Source organism: Perissodus microlepis, chromosome 23 (genome assembly GCF_051167445.1).
Source record: "Perissodus microlepis isolate ML-2025 ecotype Zambia chromosome 23, ASM5116744v1, whole genome shotgun sequence".
In the NCBI taxonomy this organism is placed as follows: domain Eukaryota; kingdom Metazoa; phylum Chordata; class Actinopteri; order Cichliformes; family Cichlidae; genus Perissodus; species Perissodus microlepis.
The window spans coordinates 37,107,337-37,126,555 of record NC_140482.1 but is presented as its reverse complement, the minus strand read 5'-3'; the positions used below and the strand labels follow the sequence as shown (position 1 = coordinate 37,126,555).

The 19,219-nt window shown below is 40.4% G+C and overlaps 1 protein-coding gene across 2 annotated transcripts in view; it reads left to right on the top strand.

The window, feature by feature from the left end:
* pip5k1ca (phosphatidylinositol-4-phosphate 5-kinase, type I, gamma a) overlaps nucleotides 1–19,219 on the top strand; it is a 55,243-nt gene that overhangs the window by 14,631 nt on the left and 21,393 nt on the right. For both annotated transcript variants that reach the window (XM_084921506.1, XM_084921508.1), the window contains exons 2-6: nucleotides 7,149–7,180; nucleotides 8,130–8,216; nucleotides 8,606–8,736; nucleotides 8,836–8,953; nucleotides 13,472–13,624. In XM_084921506.1, the coding sequence (XP_084777632.1) occupies nucleotides 7,149–7,180; nucleotides 8,130–8,216; nucleotides 8,606–8,736; nucleotides 8,836–8,953; nucleotides 13,472–13,624 (521 nt within the window). The remainder of the gene's footprint in view (nucleotides 1–7,148; nucleotides 7,181–8,129; nucleotides 8,217–8,605; nucleotides 8,737–8,835; nucleotides 8,954–13,471; nucleotides 13,625–19,219) is intronic.

The window sequence follows — 19,219 nt, the reverse complement described above, 5'->3', positions numbered from 1 at the left end:
CACAAGGCTGTCTACAGTGTGTGTGATGTGAAGAATTACGCAAACACGCGAGTTGTTTCGTCTTTGTGAGTCATTTTGTTGTTTAGATTCACTAAAGAAGAATCTACTACATAAAGTAGTTCTGAGGATTTTTAGGTATTTGCTCCAAATGTGAACTCTAAAATAGAAGGTTTTCAACCCATCAGCAGGGACAGTATCTGCTTCTTTGTGCAAGGAGAAGGGGACCTCCAGCAGGGCCCTGGTGTGAATACCTCTGGCCAAACAATCAGAAACAGACGTCATGAGGGCGGCCTGAGAGCAAAATGTCTTCGGTTGGGCCCCGTGTTCACTGCCCGGCACCATGTAGCCTGATTGGCAGTTGCCATAGAATACCACAAATGGTAGGTCCACCACTAATGCCCTGTTCTGGGAGATCCCCCAGGACACCCTAACCCCTGATATTATAAGGGCATGGGGGCCATACAAACTACAGAGTACCATTTTTAATTACTTCAGTAAAATTTCTGAAAAATGGACCGGCCTGCTGGTGATACAAGAAGGGAGCGGGAGATCGACAGACGGATTGGTGCAGCGGCTGCAGTGATGCGGACGCTGTACCGGTCTGTTGTGGTGAAAAGAGAGCTGAGTGTAAAAGCGAAGCTCTCAATTTACCAGTCGATCTACGCCCCTACCCTCACCTATGGTCACGAGCTATGGGTAGTGACATACATGCGGCGGAAATGGGCTTCCTCCATTGGTGGCTGGCCTCTCCCTTAGAGATTGGGTGAGAAGTTCGGCCATTCGGGAGGGGCTCAGAGTAGAGCCGCTGCTCCTCCACATTGAAAGGAGCCAGCTGAGGTGGTTTGGGCATCTGACAAGGATGCCCCCTAGGTGCCTCCTGCGTGAGGTTTTCTGGGCATGTCCCACCGGGAGGAGGCCCCGGTGTTCCCCCGGATAAGCTTAAGGAGGTGGCTGGGGAGAGGGAGGTCTGGGCTTCTCTGCTTGGGCTGCTGCCCCCGTGACCCGGCCCCGGATAAGCGGAAGAAAATGGATGGATGGATGGATGGATGGATGGACCAGCCTGCTGGATCGTTTTTTCACTTTTATTTTCAAGGTGTTTTTAAATTCATCAGTAATTTGATAACTTTGATTTAATTCAGACAATGTGGGATTTTTCGCTCTTAACACATTATCCAGTTCATGCCAGTATAGCTTTCCAGCGTTTTCCAGTATTTGGTGTTGGAAGTGGTTTTGCTTCCTGACTTTTAATTGTTTTGCCCCTTTTTAATGCTACAAACATGTTTATTACATTGCCGAAAGTGGGCATTTTAACCTAAGAATCTGAGGATTGAGTCAAAGTCAGTGTCAAGTGGCCACTGCGGGGAACGGCAGTTTTTGGCACCTCTTGCTTCATTTTTCAGCCCTGGAGGTTGGCACTTGGTTTTATTTAGCTTATCTTTTCTTTTTTTCCACCCTGTTTGTACGTGTATGTGTTTGCATTATATCATATACTGCTGTGTGGCTGCACCAATGCCCTATTTAACAGCAGGATGAGAGGACATGTGGAAGGCAGCATCTGTCTGTTGATTCCAGGCACACGTGAGTTAGTCATAAAAATGCCGGCTGACCTCAATAGGGGCACCATGGAAACAAGAAGGAGAAAAAGTGTTTGTATGTGAGTGTTTGTGTGTGTGTGTGTTGTTCAGGTCCACGTCATAGAAAGCAAAGAGTGATTGTACCAGTTCAGTGTCAAAGATGTTGGATTAACCTGAAAGATTTCAATAAATATGGGAATGTTTCTAATGAGTCATTTATGCAGAGATCAAGAAAAATAGAATATCCTGTTTGGATCTTAGCAATCCGTGTTTTTTCCCCCCCAGTGAAGCGTTTCAATTTGCAGTATCCTGCACATTGTAAAGCAAGTTTGGACAAGAATAAATTTTATGTGTGTGTTGGTATGTCTCAGGTTATTTTATCTCTTAGTATTGTCGACTTTTGTGGGGTTTTGAGGATTTTATCACACCTATTTTACATTATGGGAGTCGTGGAAACCCCAGTTCATACATTTCTGGAAAAGCATCCATTATCCAGCAGGGCTATTCCCTACATAAAGTTTTATGTGATCAGCTGTTTGCTAACATGCTTTCCTGCATATTGATAGACATTGGATGCTTTGATTCATCATTAGGCATAATTATCTAAGCTCTGTTGAGCAAATGTTTAATCTATAGTTTAGCAGAGATATGCATGGATGGTCTTTCAGGAATTGGAAAACAACCAACTAGTAAAATATGAACATAATCATATAAGCGCAGGGTTTTCAGAATGAAAAAACACAGACAGTCTGTCTCATTTCACCTCGCGTGAATATTAGCAGCTAGTAATGGACGACTCTCTTCAGGGTTATGAGAAGAAGCCATAAACCAACAAATCGCCATTTAGATAGGAAACAGATTCAGCTAGGAGCTGTTTACTTGGATGGGTCTATTTGTTGTTCCATCCCCTGAAGAGCTCTACAGCCTGCTGCCATATAATGGTGGAGTGAGAACAATTTTTCAGTATCTCCTCGTTCTGCAGCTTCGCAACACTGAACGAGAAGGGTAAATATGTTAAAGGTAAATGCAGAGATACCACAGACATGTTATCAAATAAGACTCCTGTATTCATGGTCAAGGCATATAAATATACTATTGTTTTCACATTTTTTGTAGGTACATAAGCTTATTACTCTGTTTTTTCTTTATTGACTTTAACATGCTCTTATCAGCTTCCTGCTTGTGTGTTTTTGTTAATGTATGTGGCAGGAATTACATGAACAGCTGCAAAGCATTGTGATTTCAAGTCTTGCACTTCACGCACACACCCCACTTCACACCTCTGCCAAGGCTGAAAAATTCTCTCCACGTCATGCATCAACGGACTTCCTGCATTCAGAAAATATCCTTGGATTGTGATGTTTTCTTGAGGACATTCATTTCTCTTAACTTATATTTGTGAACATATGATCCGACTCTAAGGGGTAATCACTGTTTAGTTAGGCCTGACCCAACCTCTGGTAACATTTTAATCCAAATGTATGTTGGACTTTTTAAGTAACCGTGCTAATAAACCAACCATCAGGCAGGCAACCTGAATCCATCAAATAACCTCCCCGTTGGAGTTAATTACGTGCTTGTAATCATAATATACAGTGATTGCATTTCAGGCTGACAGAAGCATTAGTTTAAAGGCTGAAATTTTTAATATAGTTTTGGCTCCTGTGTAATATTTCCTCTTCCCTAACCTATTTCCTTCTTTCCATAATTTAAAGTAATTTAATAATGGCTCGTCTGGGTTTACTTAATGTTGGCAAAGACCTGGAGGATGGATGGATTCTTTGAGTGAATACAACAAGCTACATTTAGACTTAGATTAAAAAAAGCCTTGTAAGTATCTTACACTCAGGCTGCTGCTTAATGCAATGCCTGTGCAGACTACCGATATCTTACAGGAGCTTGTCAGAAGGCAGCCATCCAGCTGCAGTGTATGGACCCAATGTGTGGTCTGCTGTTACTTTGACTCACACACCTAATCTTGTGTATTCCCAGTCACTGCACAATCCCACATACCTTTGCGCACATACACACTCTTGGGGCTGTCTTGACAGGTGCAGGCATGTGGAAAAGAAGAGATGTAGCTACAGTTAGTTAGATTCCTTTGCATACAAACACATGCAACACATTTGGAGCAGACACTCTGAAGTGACTGGAGAGATGTGGAAGAAGCACAAAAATCCAGCCAACCGCATGCATGTGCACACAGGCAAAATGAATAGTAAGCACACTGAAAGCAGGAGTGTCTTTCTGCACTGCAAACATTCCTCCATTGGCTTTTCTTTGTTTTACCCATATTTTTATTACTGGTTGTTCCACCTTGCAGGAAGCTGTCGTAGCACGCTTGTTTGTGCATCCCAGTGTGAATATGTGTGTGGAAGAGGGAGCATGTAAGAGAGACGGAGCAGGAGGAGGGGTGGAAAACTGGCTGCTGTGAGGCTCAGTCACGTGGGCATGCACGAGAGGCAGGCAGGCAGACTGTGCACAGAAAGAGAGACTGAGAGAGGCTGGCTATCATTTGAGCTGCAAGCACCAAATCAAGCTGTGAGGATGCTCTCCCACTCCTGTACAACCCTGGCTTATAGGTATTAGCTGTTAGTGTCTCAGCTGGTGAGAGACAGTGAATCATAGTGTGCTGGTTAGAAGAGGAAGTCTCTGCAGAGTCCAGGCTGAAAGTCATGTTCAGTTCTCATTTAGCCTGTTGTGAATTGTTCACAGTAATGCGCACTCTGAAAATTGCTTCCTCGGGAGGAGCAGAGCCAACCCATTTTAAACCATCAAAAGCTTGTGCACATTCAGACGCTGGGATCTGGTAACATTTGCTGCATGAAAAACAAAATGAGCTTCCCTTTTACATTTCCTTCCACCACCTGAGATGTTTTCACACTTGCACTGCAGCTTTTCCAGACATTGTCCATTAATTGTGCCGAATAAAGCAAACACAGTTGCTTCTGGACAACATTAGAAAGTGATCCCAAGGTAATTCTCCTGAAATTGTTTGCAACTCAACCCAACTTGTACTTGATGGCTGATTCTGTGTCACCTTTTACAAGAAGGTACACCCTCTTTCAGTTCTAAGCTTTTATGTATCAGGACATAATAAAAATCATGTGGTTGACTATTTTACAAAAACTCGTGCAGAAGCGGTGCATGAAATATTAAGCGTACCCTGTGATTTAGTAGTTTGTAGAATCACCTTTAGCAGCAGTAATTTAAAATAATTGTTTCCTGTATGACTTTATCAGCCGTTCACATCATTGTGAATCAGTTTTGGCCCACTCTTCTTTAAAGCGTTGCTTCCATTCATTAAACCAGAGCATTTCAATCTTGCTGATGTATAGATCATTGCAGCACCTTGATTCATTTCTTTTTCTTTAAGTCTATTTCAAACTCTAGAGCGCAGGTGTTGACTCCAGGCCTCGGGGGCCGGTGTCCTGCAGGTTTTAGATGTGTCCTTGATCCAACACAGCTAATACAAATTGCTAAATGACTTCCTCAACATGTCTTGAAGTTCTCCAGAGGCCTGGTAATGAATTAATCAGGTGATTCAGGTGTTTTGACCCAGGGTGAGATCTAAAACCTGCAGGACACCGGCCCTCGAGGGCTGGAGTTTGACACCCCTGCTCTTGAGTCTGAGATGCAGCACTTGGGGTTTGTTTACAGTTTCTTCAAGCGTTGCATGGTTAGATCTTGAGTTGAATTTACTGGAAGGTTCACTCTTGGGAAGATTGGAAGCTGTCTTGAATGTTTTTCACTAAATAATCTCACCATATAACGATGGACTTCACACTGTTTGGAAATGGTCTTATAACCCTTCATAGATTGATGGGGGACAACATTTTCTTCTCTAAATCATTGCTGTCGTCTTTCCTCCTTGGCATCATGTTAACACCCTCCTGAATTCTCCAAAAACCTCACACCTGCCCTTAATCCATTCATGAGTTTATTTGATTAGCAGTACCTGACTGATCCTAAACCTCTTTATTCCCATGTAAGCAGTAAGGATGTACTTTCTAATACACTGTTTCTGCATTTTGGTTAAATTTGTGGTAGATAAACAATTCAAGATTAATTATATTTTTGATTATTTTTTTGAAAGAGGGTGTACTTTCTTTCACTATGACTGAATATTAATTGAAATGGCTGAATGGGCTTTCACCCAGCTGCTCCTCTTTTGTCCTAACGGCAGGGTTGCATGTTTCTAGGCGTGCAGCAGTGAGATTTGAAAGCAATATCTTCTCCAACAAAATCAGGCCTATCACCTTGTCATAAGCAATGAGGAACTTTCTGCTTTCCTCAGCGGTACGGGATGTGTTGTAACCTTACTGACACAATACCACAAGAAAATCTTTTAAACATTGCCGCTCCATCTGTTTCCCAAAAGTGAAAAGTAATCACATAAGCAAAACTGGTGTCCTCATCAAAGTGTCTCATCAGTTGTATTCATATCATCATGTATTTATTCCCAACTGTCAGGCTGTGTTGCTGCAGTTTCTCCATAAATTCCACCATCTGGGCTGCTGAGTGTGATAGCAGTTATGATGATAACAGTAACAGAGTGAGGCTGATTAATTCCCTCTCTGTCTGAAGCCATCTCTGAACCACCCTCTTCATCGCTTTCCACTCTTTCTTTTGCTCATTTTCCGTTCTCCCTTTCCTGCTTTCCTACCCTTCTCTCCATTATTATGCTGAGTGTTATATATGTCTATAATTATGTCTATTTCAGGCCTTCCTGGTGGAAACAGGACTCTGATTGCCTTTCTCTACTGTTTACATCCTGTTATTAGGCTGGAAATGATCATAACATGGCAGATACTGCTTTACTTCATGTATTTACTGGTATGATTAGTATTTAATAGTGTAGCACGTTGTCACCATAATGGAACTGTTTATCTAATATGTTTGAGCTTGTCTCATGATATGAGGCTGTGGTGGGGCGTGGTCTGTGGTGCCGTGCGGACGCACCTGCACGACATTTGCAGATCACACCCGCGGTGTTAAAACACGGGGACTCAGGGGTTGTTGTTGTGGTGTGATGTGCGGCTGGCAGCTTGGGAGCTGCAGCCAGTGTAAATAAATGGCTCAAAACACGGATCTGTGGTCCCGCCGTGCCTTATTCACGCCACAGAGGCATATTGAGTTAAAGTTAGTTCATTAAGAGAGCTTGCAGTCACACATGTATCTGTGAACCTGTACTTGGGCTGGGGTGGGTGGACTGTAAATGTCTGAATAAACCTATTGGCATTGGAACAAATAAATAGGATACATTTTGGTGCATAGTCTAGTCAACCGTCACACACATGGGCTTCAGTGCCGCCTGCACAGCAGAATAATCAGTTGTAGTTCATGAGGTTTTCTAAAGGACTTCGTGCCCTTGATGTTACTGTTTCCTGCAGTCACTCAGTCAGGCCCCTGCTTGTGTTTGACACTGTCATTACATAATGTTAGGCTGCTGCATCCACCCTGTGGGATTCATCTTTGTCACGGAAAGGACTAATGATGCTGAGTAATGGAGCCTCTCTGTCACAGAGCGACTTACAGCCAGTGCTTTGTCTCTTCTTGTCCCCTCTCTTACAGATGCAGCTGCTAAGAAAGCCTTCATCACAGAGGTGAGCCACCACCTGCACCTGTCTCTCTGTCTTTTACTTTGCTTTTTGTCCCATACTATCCCACTATAATGGTTTCATTTGAGGCTTTTAATTGGTGCTTGAAAACTGCCTCCAATGTCACTACAAACAGCACAAAATATTTAAAAGCATTAGTGATTTTTCTTCTTGTCTGTATTTATAGGACACAACATTTTATCAGCATGTATCCTTGCTCTCTACATACATATATACAGCTACATTTAAACTATTCTGAGTTTGAATAAGTAATCCTTAGTGAGGCAAAAGCTCACTCCACCCTTCTCTAAAAACATGGTTTATGGCCCTTTTTTATTCTTGTGTTCTCTCCAGTGTCAGCGAGAGCAGATATGATCATCAGCACAGAGTCCTGCCTGCACGTTGTTCAAATTGTTTTGTTCGGGAGGGGCACCCAATTAGAATAAAGGGATGTTTTCCTTAAGACAGTGGAAGAAGTGAGGCGTTGCACTAAAGCCCAGTATGAGATAAACAGGAATTATTCTGAGCCGCGACTCAAACTCAAAGCTGGAAATAAGCATAATAAGTCTTCTTTAATCCTCCTAATTTGATCAATCCCTTTTATATGCAGCGCATTTTAGCAAGCCCTAAAGTATTGCCCAATTTGTTTAATAGGAGTGTGCAGATTATTTAAATCTACTTAAATACCAGTTTAAACCAAAAGCTCAGTGACCATTACGTACAGTGGCTCTAGAATTATTTGCAGTGGATAATCATTACATCAGCTCCATTACATTAGCTGAGCTACAGTCTGTATATCGCTTCAAAATGAAAAACATCAGACGTTGAAATTGCTGCCATTCAATGATTCTCTGTCACTTCCCACTCTTTAATATTTATGTGGTCTCCGTTCATAAAGAAGTGCAAGTACTGCTGACCGGATTATAATAGTCTGCTTCTCTCTTCTTCTTATCAGATGGCCTCATCCTCAGGCCAGCCTGGTCAAGGAAAGAAGATTGGACACAGAGGGGTGGACGCATCAGGGGAGACTACTTATAAGAAGGTGCTATACTATACAGTTTCTGTTTCTAAGCGTGACCTTTGATATGCTATTGAAGAATAGTGCTATGTCTCTAGGTGTTATAAAATGAGTTTTCCTGCCCTGTTACACCCAAAAAAGGTTTTAGAGGCCAGAGGAAAATAAAGAGATTTTTCTTTCAGTCAGTTTTATTATCAGAGGTTAATTTATCTAAGAAATATATGCATTTTCTGTTTGTCTGGTAATCAGAAATATGAAATGACATGACGCAGACTCATTGCCTTTGTACACTTTATAGATGATACCATTAGATTCTACTGAAACATTTCTAAAGAGCAATCTCAGACTGTCCTGTGAGGTTTAGAAGAAGCTGAAGAATTTCATTTTTGCCTCCTCCACTCCCTCTTTTGCAGACCACATCATCAGCCTTGAAAGGTGCCATCCAGCTGGGCATCGGTTACACAGTGGGTAACCTGAGCTCCAAGCCTGAAAGAGATGTGTTAATGCAGGACTTTTACGTGGTGGAGAGCATCTTTTTCCCCAGGTTTCTGTTACACCCAAACACCCACTAAAGCCCTCTAGTGCACTAATAAGTGGAATTTTTTAAATTTATTGACCGGATGTTGTTATCCTAAACTTTTAGTGAAGGGAGCAACCTTACTCCAGCCCATCATTTCCCGGATTTCCGCTTTAAAACGTACGCTCCTGTGGCCTTCCGCTACTTCAGAGAACTGTTTGGCATCAGGCCGGATGACTACCTGGTAAGAGTTCACTCGTCTTTGTCTCTAGATCCAGACTAAGTTTAAGGTAATTGAAAACACTTGAGTGGTAGCAGACCAATCAAGGTTGGTAGCAGACTTTCCTTTATCGGTTAAAGCACTCTTTGATTTGAATCTACACACACCTTATCAATAAATTTCTTTTATATCCTTCCAATGTCCTGAAAGGACGATTTTTGACATTTCACCTTTTCTCTAATTTTAGATATAAATAAACTTCTTTTTAACGGCCGATAGTGGCCAAACCGATTTGACACAGAAAAGGGCATCACTGCAACTTGTTGTGGTGGAGATGTAAACAACAGAATTAGAAGACAAAAACTCTTGATAAAAAGTGGGATCTTAGTAGAGAGCTAAGTGAAAAGGAATGTGGACAATAAGCCATGAGACAGCATCTGAGAGGGCAGAGAGAAGAGGAGAAGAAGGCTGGAGAAAGAGAAGGCAGGTCTGGAGCTTGTCTCTGTTCCCCTGTCTGGGGAACCTGGAGGCTGCATGATTCAACGCTCTGCATATACATACACTGATTAGTCAGTGTTTTTGCATGCTCCATGTGCACTTGTCCTCAATGCATTGGTACTCGAACCACGTGGAAACACAGCATTGTGCCGGCTTTTCTCTCTTTTCTCTCTCAGTCAGCAAGTCATCTGGAGACATTTCACCACTGACTGGCTGTACTCATTATTCAGATTTTAGGTCACACTGAAATTCAGTTTATCAGAGCAGCATAAACTCAAAATTATAATATGAATCTAGAGTCCATATTCTCTTTTATTTCTTTTTTAAGCATTTCCTTAAGCACTTGGACATAACATAGGACAATCTAGTTGATTGTCGTAACTGGTAGATGGTGTTAATTGAACGGCGCTCAGCAAATCCTGAATTGAAATTTATAGAAAATGCAGCAGCAGCAGAGGAAGTGGTATACAGTGGTCCCTCGCTATGACACGGTTCACCTCTCGCAGCCTCGCTAATTCGCTGATTTTTTTTTTGTGCAATTTTGCATGCTTTTATTTATTTATTTATTTATTTATTTATTTATTTATTTAATTATTTTACTGTGCATTACTTTCTGCATCCTGATTGGCGGTAGAGTATTGTCAATCAATCTTGTGCCGTGTCTTCGATTGCTAGCAGTGTGATTCCATAGTGTAAACACTGTATGTTTGTAAGTTTTTTTTCCCCAATAAATACAACAATGTTGATTAAATGTTTTGCACCATCAAAGGCAACCGCGGGTGCCTTTGGTTTCATTCTATAATACTGGACTTATTTTTCTACAAAGGTTTGAACTTTGAGGGTTTTTAAACAAGAGAGAAAAGTGGGAAAATGTTCATGCCTGTCTGCGAAAAGTGTATAAAGTGTGTAGTGAGGGGTTTTACAGCCTTACAGCATCTATAATAATACTAAAAAATAAAGTTGGCTCCTTTGCGGATTTCACGTATCGCGGGTTATTTTTAGGACTTAACTCCCGTGATAAACAAGGGGCCATTGTAAACCTCACTAACCTAAGGGGTCAACACTTTAATTTGGGACATAGTCAACAAAACTTTCAATGATTTTTAAAATCAGATATCACTGATATTTCTGTACTTGCACACTTACGCACTGACGACCACTGAAATTAATTTAGACAATGCTTCAAAAGTAAGGCCAAAGTAAGATTACATTACATGATCGCTGGTTGTTGGTTAGACGTGCTTCAGGAAAGACTTAATGTTCATGTTTAGTGTTCAGTCTGCTGTGGATTTTTGCTTGTAAGTTAAAAAAAAACAACAACTTTCACTTCAACTGCAAGGCTAAAATTTATGGGCATAAAGTGCTACAATAATGATGATGATGATGATGATACATGCTATTTCTATATAGCATCTTTCTAAACCACAGTTACAAGGTACTAAAACAGCAGCATGGAAACATTTCAGAATGCATAAAAAGAGAGGAAAAAAGACAAAATGATGACAGAAATCATTAAGAAGACATAATAAAACATTATGAACAAGCCAGGTGCTGTTGTAAAAGCAGATAAGTGACAGATAAGAGTCAAAGTTGAAGCTGCGCGTGCATTAAAAGCTCAAGTTTTAATCTAGAACATAATTATTCTGTGACTTATGAACTGAAATGTAGTCTCACTATAAAAAATTACTGTATATGAGCCATTTCTGTTCACAGGTAGCTGATGTTGTTAGAGTTCATTAGTGGTGGATGTTAAAAAGTAATTTGTTACAGTAGAAAATTGCTGCCATTAAAAGGTAATTTGGAGGGTTAACGGCTTTTTGCATTACCAGAACACTTTGGTCGTATTTCCTCTGTCTCCTAACCAACAATAAGCTTGTTAGTGTTGCTACGAGTGACAGCTTCAGCCATTGTTGTTGTGGGGCTGTAGCACTGGCACCATCTAATCCAGCCTTTCTAACAAGTCACTCTGTTATGTGTTACCACCAACAAGTTATTCATAGACAAATCATTAGGGCCTGCCAGAAGAGATAATGTGTTGTTGATACATTTGTGGCGGCAGCTACTGATTTTTGTTATTTCCTGTGGACCTGCCAATTATGGGCCTTTCTGTTTTGTCAGTAAATAGTGATAAAGAGATGTTAGATTTTCTCACACCCAAAAAGACAAAGAAACGCTTAAATAGTCTCTGCAGCAGTTCTGTTCGCTGAAGGTTTGATGCTGTTTTATCACATCCCTAAAGAGACTTTCTCGTCTGATAAATTAGACATCTTAGTGTAGGGCTGTGCGATATGACCAAAATCTCATATCCCGATATTAAGACATCTATCGTCCTGATAACGATATAAATCACAAAAATGTAACATTTTATGTAAATTCTGTGAATCTCGTGCAGCTCGACTTGCGGGAAGTGTTTCCAGCTGCGCGTCATGTAGCTGGAGTCGAGTGTTTTAACCGATGCATGAAACGATACATTTTTAGACATAAGTTGTAACGGCCGCCGTTTTCTTTGTGAGTATTTATTACACGGCGTGCTGCGGGGAAAAGCCTGTTCTAACGTTTGAGTCTAAGGTTTATTTTTTAGCACCTGACGGCTCTTTTTTGCTTCTCATCCGTAAACACTCTGCATACTCTTTCACGTGATTCAGTTTATTTTGAAAAGTCTCAACAGGATCTTGAACTTTATTGTGAAAGGTTAATGTGGAAACTAAACCAGCGGACACGCGATGGTTTTGCCGTGGTTGTTGCTAACCACAACAGGGGCTTGTCCATCTGTAGTGTGGTTATATTAAAAATAAGACAAAGAGAGAACTTTAGGAAATGAATATAGCCACTACAGTGACCATCAAAACCATGAAAAAATATTGACCTAAACAGTTTATTTTACGACACCACAAAACAAACGATAGGGTAAAATGAAACATAGACATTTTTATATCGTTATCCGATATATATCGTTATATCGAACAGCCCTATCTTAGTGTGAAGATGAGCCTCCCAACTGTTTGCTTATTGCTATTCCTAGTCAGCTTCACATTCTTATCCTACCCTCCTGCTTAGGTGTGTTTTAAAATGTTGGAATTGATTCAGGAGAATGTTCAAATGTGAGTAATTAGCGGAAGTTAGATGGGGAGTGTTTGTATAAAAAAGGTTACAAAGTTGGAATTTTAAAAACATGTTTTTTCAGCTTTGTGTTTGTTTCCATTGTAATTCTGTAAAATATATATTTATTCTATGTCCTTATATGTGTGCCTTTTGTGTTTCATTAATATTCAAACTTGGGCTCTGTGTCTCAGCATGCTGATGTTTGTGTTTGATTTCCAGTGTTTATGTTTATTATCATCACTGCAGGCAACTCCTCATTTATAGATTTGATCCCCAGAGAGCCAGAGAGTTCTAGTCAGCGTGGTATTCTTCATTAATGTGTTGTTAACAGGGAGGTATCAGAGGAGATGTATAATGAAGTGCCGTAATTATTTTTCTGTGCTTTTTTGTGTTCCACTGGTAGCGTTTGCATGGATTGCAGTAATCTAAAAGAACCAGATGGGAAGGGTTAAGGGGGATCTATGCGGGGAGAGGTGAAAAGGATTCGGTCCACTCAGCCAATTCCACCTCTATGGCGGCAGCAGCGGCTGTGATACAGAGCTTATGGAAGCAATTAAAGTACTTAGGCGAACTCTTCTGAGTCATGGCTCAGTCAAATCTGAACACCGTTAACAATTTACTGACTCAGTGTGACTCGCACTGACTGAAGAAATGATCATGTTCCATGACTTTGTCGAATACACTGCAACTTTAAAAAAAACATGTTTTCTGTAACTTGTCTACGAAGTTCCGTTCAGTTTCAGAGTAGTACAATTTGTGCGTCTTGCAGACAAGTACTACTAACAGCTAATTCAGTGTACTTTTACTTAATACTATATCCTCTATGTAAACAATTGTAAGGTCAAATGAGGTCAATATTCTTTCTCATCTATTTAAAGTTTTATTTATAGTCGGTTTAACTTTTTCCAAACATTGGTCATTTTTCTGTGTGTAACCCTGCAGTACTCCCTGTGCAACGAGCCTCTGATCGAGCTGTCCAATCCTGGAGCGAGTGGCTCAGTCTTCTACCTTACAAAGGACGATGAGTTCATCATCAAGACTGTGATGCACAAGGAGGCTGAATTCTTACAGAAGCTGCTGCCTGGATACTACATGGTAAGCAGATTGTGTGCATGACAGCGTACCTAAAATAATAATAATAATAATAATTTTGTGCTCAAATGGTCGTGTCCCACCAAAGAAGTTCAAATGAACTGCCACAGCAGCTGTTCTTCCATGTTTTATTTATTTTCTCACTGGGATTTGGCAACTCTTTTCAGTTTTATGTTAAGTAACGCACACTAATTTCTTGTCGTCAAGACACACAGATTCATGAGCACTGGATAAAAGGCAGGGAACCCTTTGTGTACTTATGCATGTTTGTTTGAAGACACCACACTTTTTAACAAATCCATATTTTAATAGAGATGCTTTGCATGAGTAGTAGTTCAAAAAAATAACCCTTATTTATCTTATGCCAGGCTTTAGTGCAGCCTCTATCTGAAACAAGCTATTTAGCTCCCGTTTTTCTTTCTTTAAGGCCAGCCTGCATTTAAGGAAACTTTTATCTGATTGGCTCCCCTTTTTTCACAGCTACAACTGACCATATTAGGGATATCTGTTCTTAATGACATCATAAAAGGCCAAGAGTAGAACGATTTGTCTGTTTAGAGCAGTCTGAAACCTGACATTTTGGCGCACAGGGATTACTTCTACATGCACTGACCTCATCATTTGAAATCTTGGCTATGTTGAAAAACTGTAATAAGGCATATATGGAAGAAAATAAGAAAATCGTGAATAAATAATAGGTGTTATTTCATTTAAATACTAACTTCTATCCCTACGTTTTTTTTTAAGCTCTCAGGTTTATGTAAGATCCTGGAAATGTTTCCTCCAAGCACAAACCTTCAAATAAAGCAGACTTAACAGCTTTTATCTTCTGTGACTGAAACCTCAGGCCATAGGATTTCATAAGAGACTGGCCGATGTTTTTCAGTAGCCGGATGTACTGTACTTAAGCCTAACAGAGCATGACTTCCACCAACAGTAGCCCACTCCCACCCCCTCCAAAACTTCACAGCCTCTTTCTGAAAGAAGTCAACCAGCAACAGCTCCATGTATGTCCATGCTGCTAATCCAGCCTCACAGGTTCATAGCCCTCGCCCTTGTGTTTATTAATGCACCGACAGCTGCGGACAAAGTCCACTGCAGGAATTTGTTTAATCATTTAAGGAAGTTGAAGTCTCAGCGCATTTACTGTGACCTTTTCCATCGTTTTATTCGTGCTCTGAAACATTTTCACAGGTGTAATTGGTCTTAAGCCAGTGGTTTAATAAAAGCGGAGAGTTTCGGGCTGTAGCCCGAGGCAAGAGAAAGGGGAGGGAGGTTTTAAAGACTCTCAGAAACACGACACAGGAAAAAAATGTATGTTTGGACATTGAGAAGTAGTTTGAGTATTGTAGACTTATCTGTATTTTAGGCAAACACATAACAGACAGCGTACAAACAGTCATTGGTGGAGCTCCACGTCTTCAACAGCTGACTGGCTCATGGTTGTGGGCTGAAGACTCTGGCTCTGGGCAGCATGCAGAACACAGTGATGTAACTGACTTCGTGCTGCCACTTCCCTCCCCTCTGTTTATTCACCCTTCTATTATATGGCTTGTCCTTCGTGTTTTAATGTCTTGTCACTCTCCAAAGAGAGCCTCCTGCTGCTGTGGCTCTCTCAGCGTGATTTATTTTCCTCTCGCTCTGTCTTTGTGTTTAAATCCTTCCTCTCGTTTTTCTTCTCCATCCCTCTCCTCTGCTCCCGTGCCTCACGTGTCCGTGTTGTTGGCTCGTCACCGCTCTGCCCTCGTAACGCTGACAGAAGGGTTGTGTGTGGCTGAGGGCTGAGGATACTCTTTCTCTCTTTGCTGCTCTTTGTAGAAGCTTTTCTCATCTGAAGGTCATTCACCAAGTACCTAGTCTTTTCAGCCACATTTTCTAGTCATCCTTCGTCTCTCTGGAGTCTGTTCCTCTTTCTCTCTCCTCTTGCAGTCATTTTTACCCCTGATTGCTCTGTGTTACCACTATATGGAGCAGCCCTCTGTTTCTCGCACTTCTCTCATCTTTCTAATGGGACTGAGCTGGCCCAAGTCCCAAGGTCAAAGCAGGTTTATAACTGAGGAACCAGCCAAACTAATTTGTTTGCATTGATTCTTGAAATATTTGGCATAACCTGTGATACAGAGGAAAGTACTTGCTAAAGAACTTTTTAAAACGTCCTTGTGTGCCTTCATCTTGTTATTGCATTTGGCTTAGCCAAAAATGATCTAAAGTGCTTTGTGGCTTTTCATTTCTGTTCAGGGATAATAGTTTGACTGTGACTTTGCACAAAAAATTTAAAAAACAGTCAGATATGAATTCAGCCGATTACCCTTTGTTGCCGGACTCCTCAGGCATCGCTGCTCTCCTTCCACAGCTGTTATTTTTAGATCGCTCTGTGTAAGTCCCCTTCTCATCACTTGCACGTGAGCATCTGCAGTGCCCGCTGGATCTCCTCCAGTGTATCAAAATAGTGATTCTTCAACTTGACTTACATTTCTGGGAAATGGAAGAATAGCAGGAAGCCAAATCTGGCAATCAGGTTGGTTAGTAAACCAGAGCTTTGTCAGAGTGGCTTCAGCTCCAGACTTTTCAGTGTGTTATTTATTGGCATACATCGCAACTCAAGTTGTTTATGCTGAATATTCTCCCTCAGGTGCCTCAGCACATTACAAATTTCACAGTGAATAACCTTGTAAATATTGAAAAAAAGGAAAAAAAGCAGCAAGAAACAACCTGGGTGTGCACACCGACGACCTTTACGCTGAAAACTCCTGTTTGGTCTTTAAGTCCTAGCCAGAGACCCAGCTCTCGCTATGACATATGTTCTTTGAGATGAGAGTCAAGTCAGTTTGATGCAATACATTCAGCTCAATTCAATTTTATTTATATAGTGCAAAATCACAGCAACAGTCAACTCAAGCCGGTTTATATTGTAAGGTAAAGACATTAAAATAATACAGAGAAAACCCCAGCAATCAGATGACCCACTATGAGCAAGTGCTTGACAACAGTGGGAAGGAAAAACAACCTTGTAAAAGGAAGAAACCTGTAGCAGAACTAGGATGAAATATTACATATTAGGGCTGTTCATATAACGATATATATCGGATGATGATATAAAAACATCTATCGTTTCATTTTACGCTATCGTTTGCTTCGTGGTGTCGTAAAATAAACTGTTTACGGCAATATTTTTCATCGTTTTGATGGTCACTGTAGTGGCTATTTTATTAATTTCTTAAAGTTCTCTCGCCTGTTTTTATGCGTTGTCATTAGCATCGCGTGTCCGCTTGTTTATGTTCCACATAAACCTTTCACAATAAAGCTCAAGATCCTGTTGAGACTTTTCAAAATAAACTGAATCACGTGAAAGAGCAGATTATTTACGGATGAGAATTTAAAAAGAGCCGCCAGGTGCTAAAAAATAAACCTTAGACTCAAACGTTAGAACAGGCTTTTCCCCGCAGCACGCCGTGTAATAAATACTCACAAAGAAAACGGCGGCCTTTACAACTTATGTCTAAAAATGTATAGTTTCATGCATCGGTTAAAACACTCGACTCCAGCTACATGACGCAGCTGGAAACTATGGGCTCAAAATGTGGTCATAAATATTTTGTACTTGTAAAAAAGATTTGTATGTGTAAAAAAGATTTGTATGTGTAAAAAAGATTTGTATGTGTAAAAAGAATTTGTGTGTGCGTAAAAAAGATTTGTATGTGTAAAAAAGATTTGTGTGTGCGTAAAAAAGATTTGTATGTGTAAAAAAGATTTGTGTGTGCGTAAAAAAAGATTTGTGTGTGCGTAAAAAAGATTTGTGTGTGCGTAAAAAAGATTTGTATGTGCAAAAAAGATTTGTGTGTGCGTAAAAAAGATTTGTATGTGTAAAAAAGATTTGTGTGTGGACTTAGAAAAAAAACCCCTGCAAGTTACAAGTACGAATTTTGACCCTATTTTTCTTCCTTTCATCTGATTGGTCAATGTCATGTCAATCACAAATGTAACAATCCAATCAGAGAACAGATGGGTTTGGCTGTTGGAGGGGCGCTTTTTTTGAACTGCAGGTCTTTGAAGGGAATAAATGTCCTTTTACATGCCAACCCAGCGTTTTCCTTCATCACCACGAAGGAAAACAGTCCGTGGTCGTCCGAGTTTGGTGATTTTTGTGTCACAGGTCTACGTGTTTAATATAGGGACTTCCACAGCCTTTTCAACAGCTCTGCGGACCGCGGGGTGGGGGCGGGCAGTGTTTTGGAAATGACAGTCTTCATTACAAAGCTTTCTTCGTTATGAATTAGCATACATGTTTTTATTGAACATTTGAAGAACCAGCAAAAAAAACAGAAACTCTTGTAGAGGACATAAAGTCAGAGATAGAAAAGACAAGGAGCAGGTGCATCTAGTACAGGTAGAGCTGCTGCAAAAACCCACAGAGCCCAGCAGCCAGCGTAACAAATTCTGGATCCTTTGCTTTTAGTTAGCAGTTAGCATTAGCAGCACATCCTGCGTCTGATGTGAAAGGACTTTTATGCTGCGCACTGTGACTCACAGCAATGGTCCTGGGTCAGCCCTGACTTTGTGTTAAACTAATCCTAAAGTAATAATGGTATTTCTAACCACTGATATACCACAACTTTTTCCTTTCAACAGCTACTGAAAGTTAGGGGACCTAGCTGCTATCGGATATTTATATAGAGATCCTCCAGCTTCAAACTGTATCACCCTTCAAGGACCTGCAGTTCAAAAAAGTGCCCCTCCGACAGCCAAACCCATCTGTTCTCTGATTGGATTGTTACATTTGTGATTGACATGACATTGACCAATCAGATGAAAGGAAGAAAAATAGGGTCAAAATTCGTACTTGTAACTTGCAGGGTTTTTTTTTCTAAGTCCACACACAAATCTTTTTTACACATACAAATCTTTTTTACGCACACACAAATCTTTTTTACACATACAAATCTTTTTTACGCACACACAAATCTTTTTTACGCACACACAAATCTTTTTTACACATACAAATCTTTTTTACGCACACACAAATTCTTTTTTACACATACAAATCTTTTTTACAAGTACAAAATATTTATGACCACATTTTGAGCCCATAGTGAAACACTTCCCGCAAGTCGAGCTGCACGAGATTCACAGAATTTACAGAAAATGTTACATTTTTGTGATTTATAGCGTTATCGGGGCGATAGAATTCTTATATCGGGATATGAGATTTTGGTCATATGGCACAGCCCTATTACATATTTAAATTTTTATCTACAAACCCACAAAATTTCATGATTGCTGCTCATCTTATAACTGCTGTTGAGGCATGAATCCCAAACTGAATATTTGTTTTTAGAGTCTTTTGTAGAACTGTAACCATTAATTATTTGCTTTATTTTTAATAAGTAAATCAAGTAAAACATGTAAACAAAATCACAACATAAAAATTCACATCATCGCACCGAGAATGATCAAAAACCTGTCAGTCATACTTTCATTCTGACTGTGTGCACAGGTAGCTCTGGTGGAGCATCAAAGGTTTTGTTCTTTCAGTAAATTTAAAAGCTTAAATTCCGCTTTGATACGACTCTTTCCCGAGTCGTGCTTTTTAAGTATGAT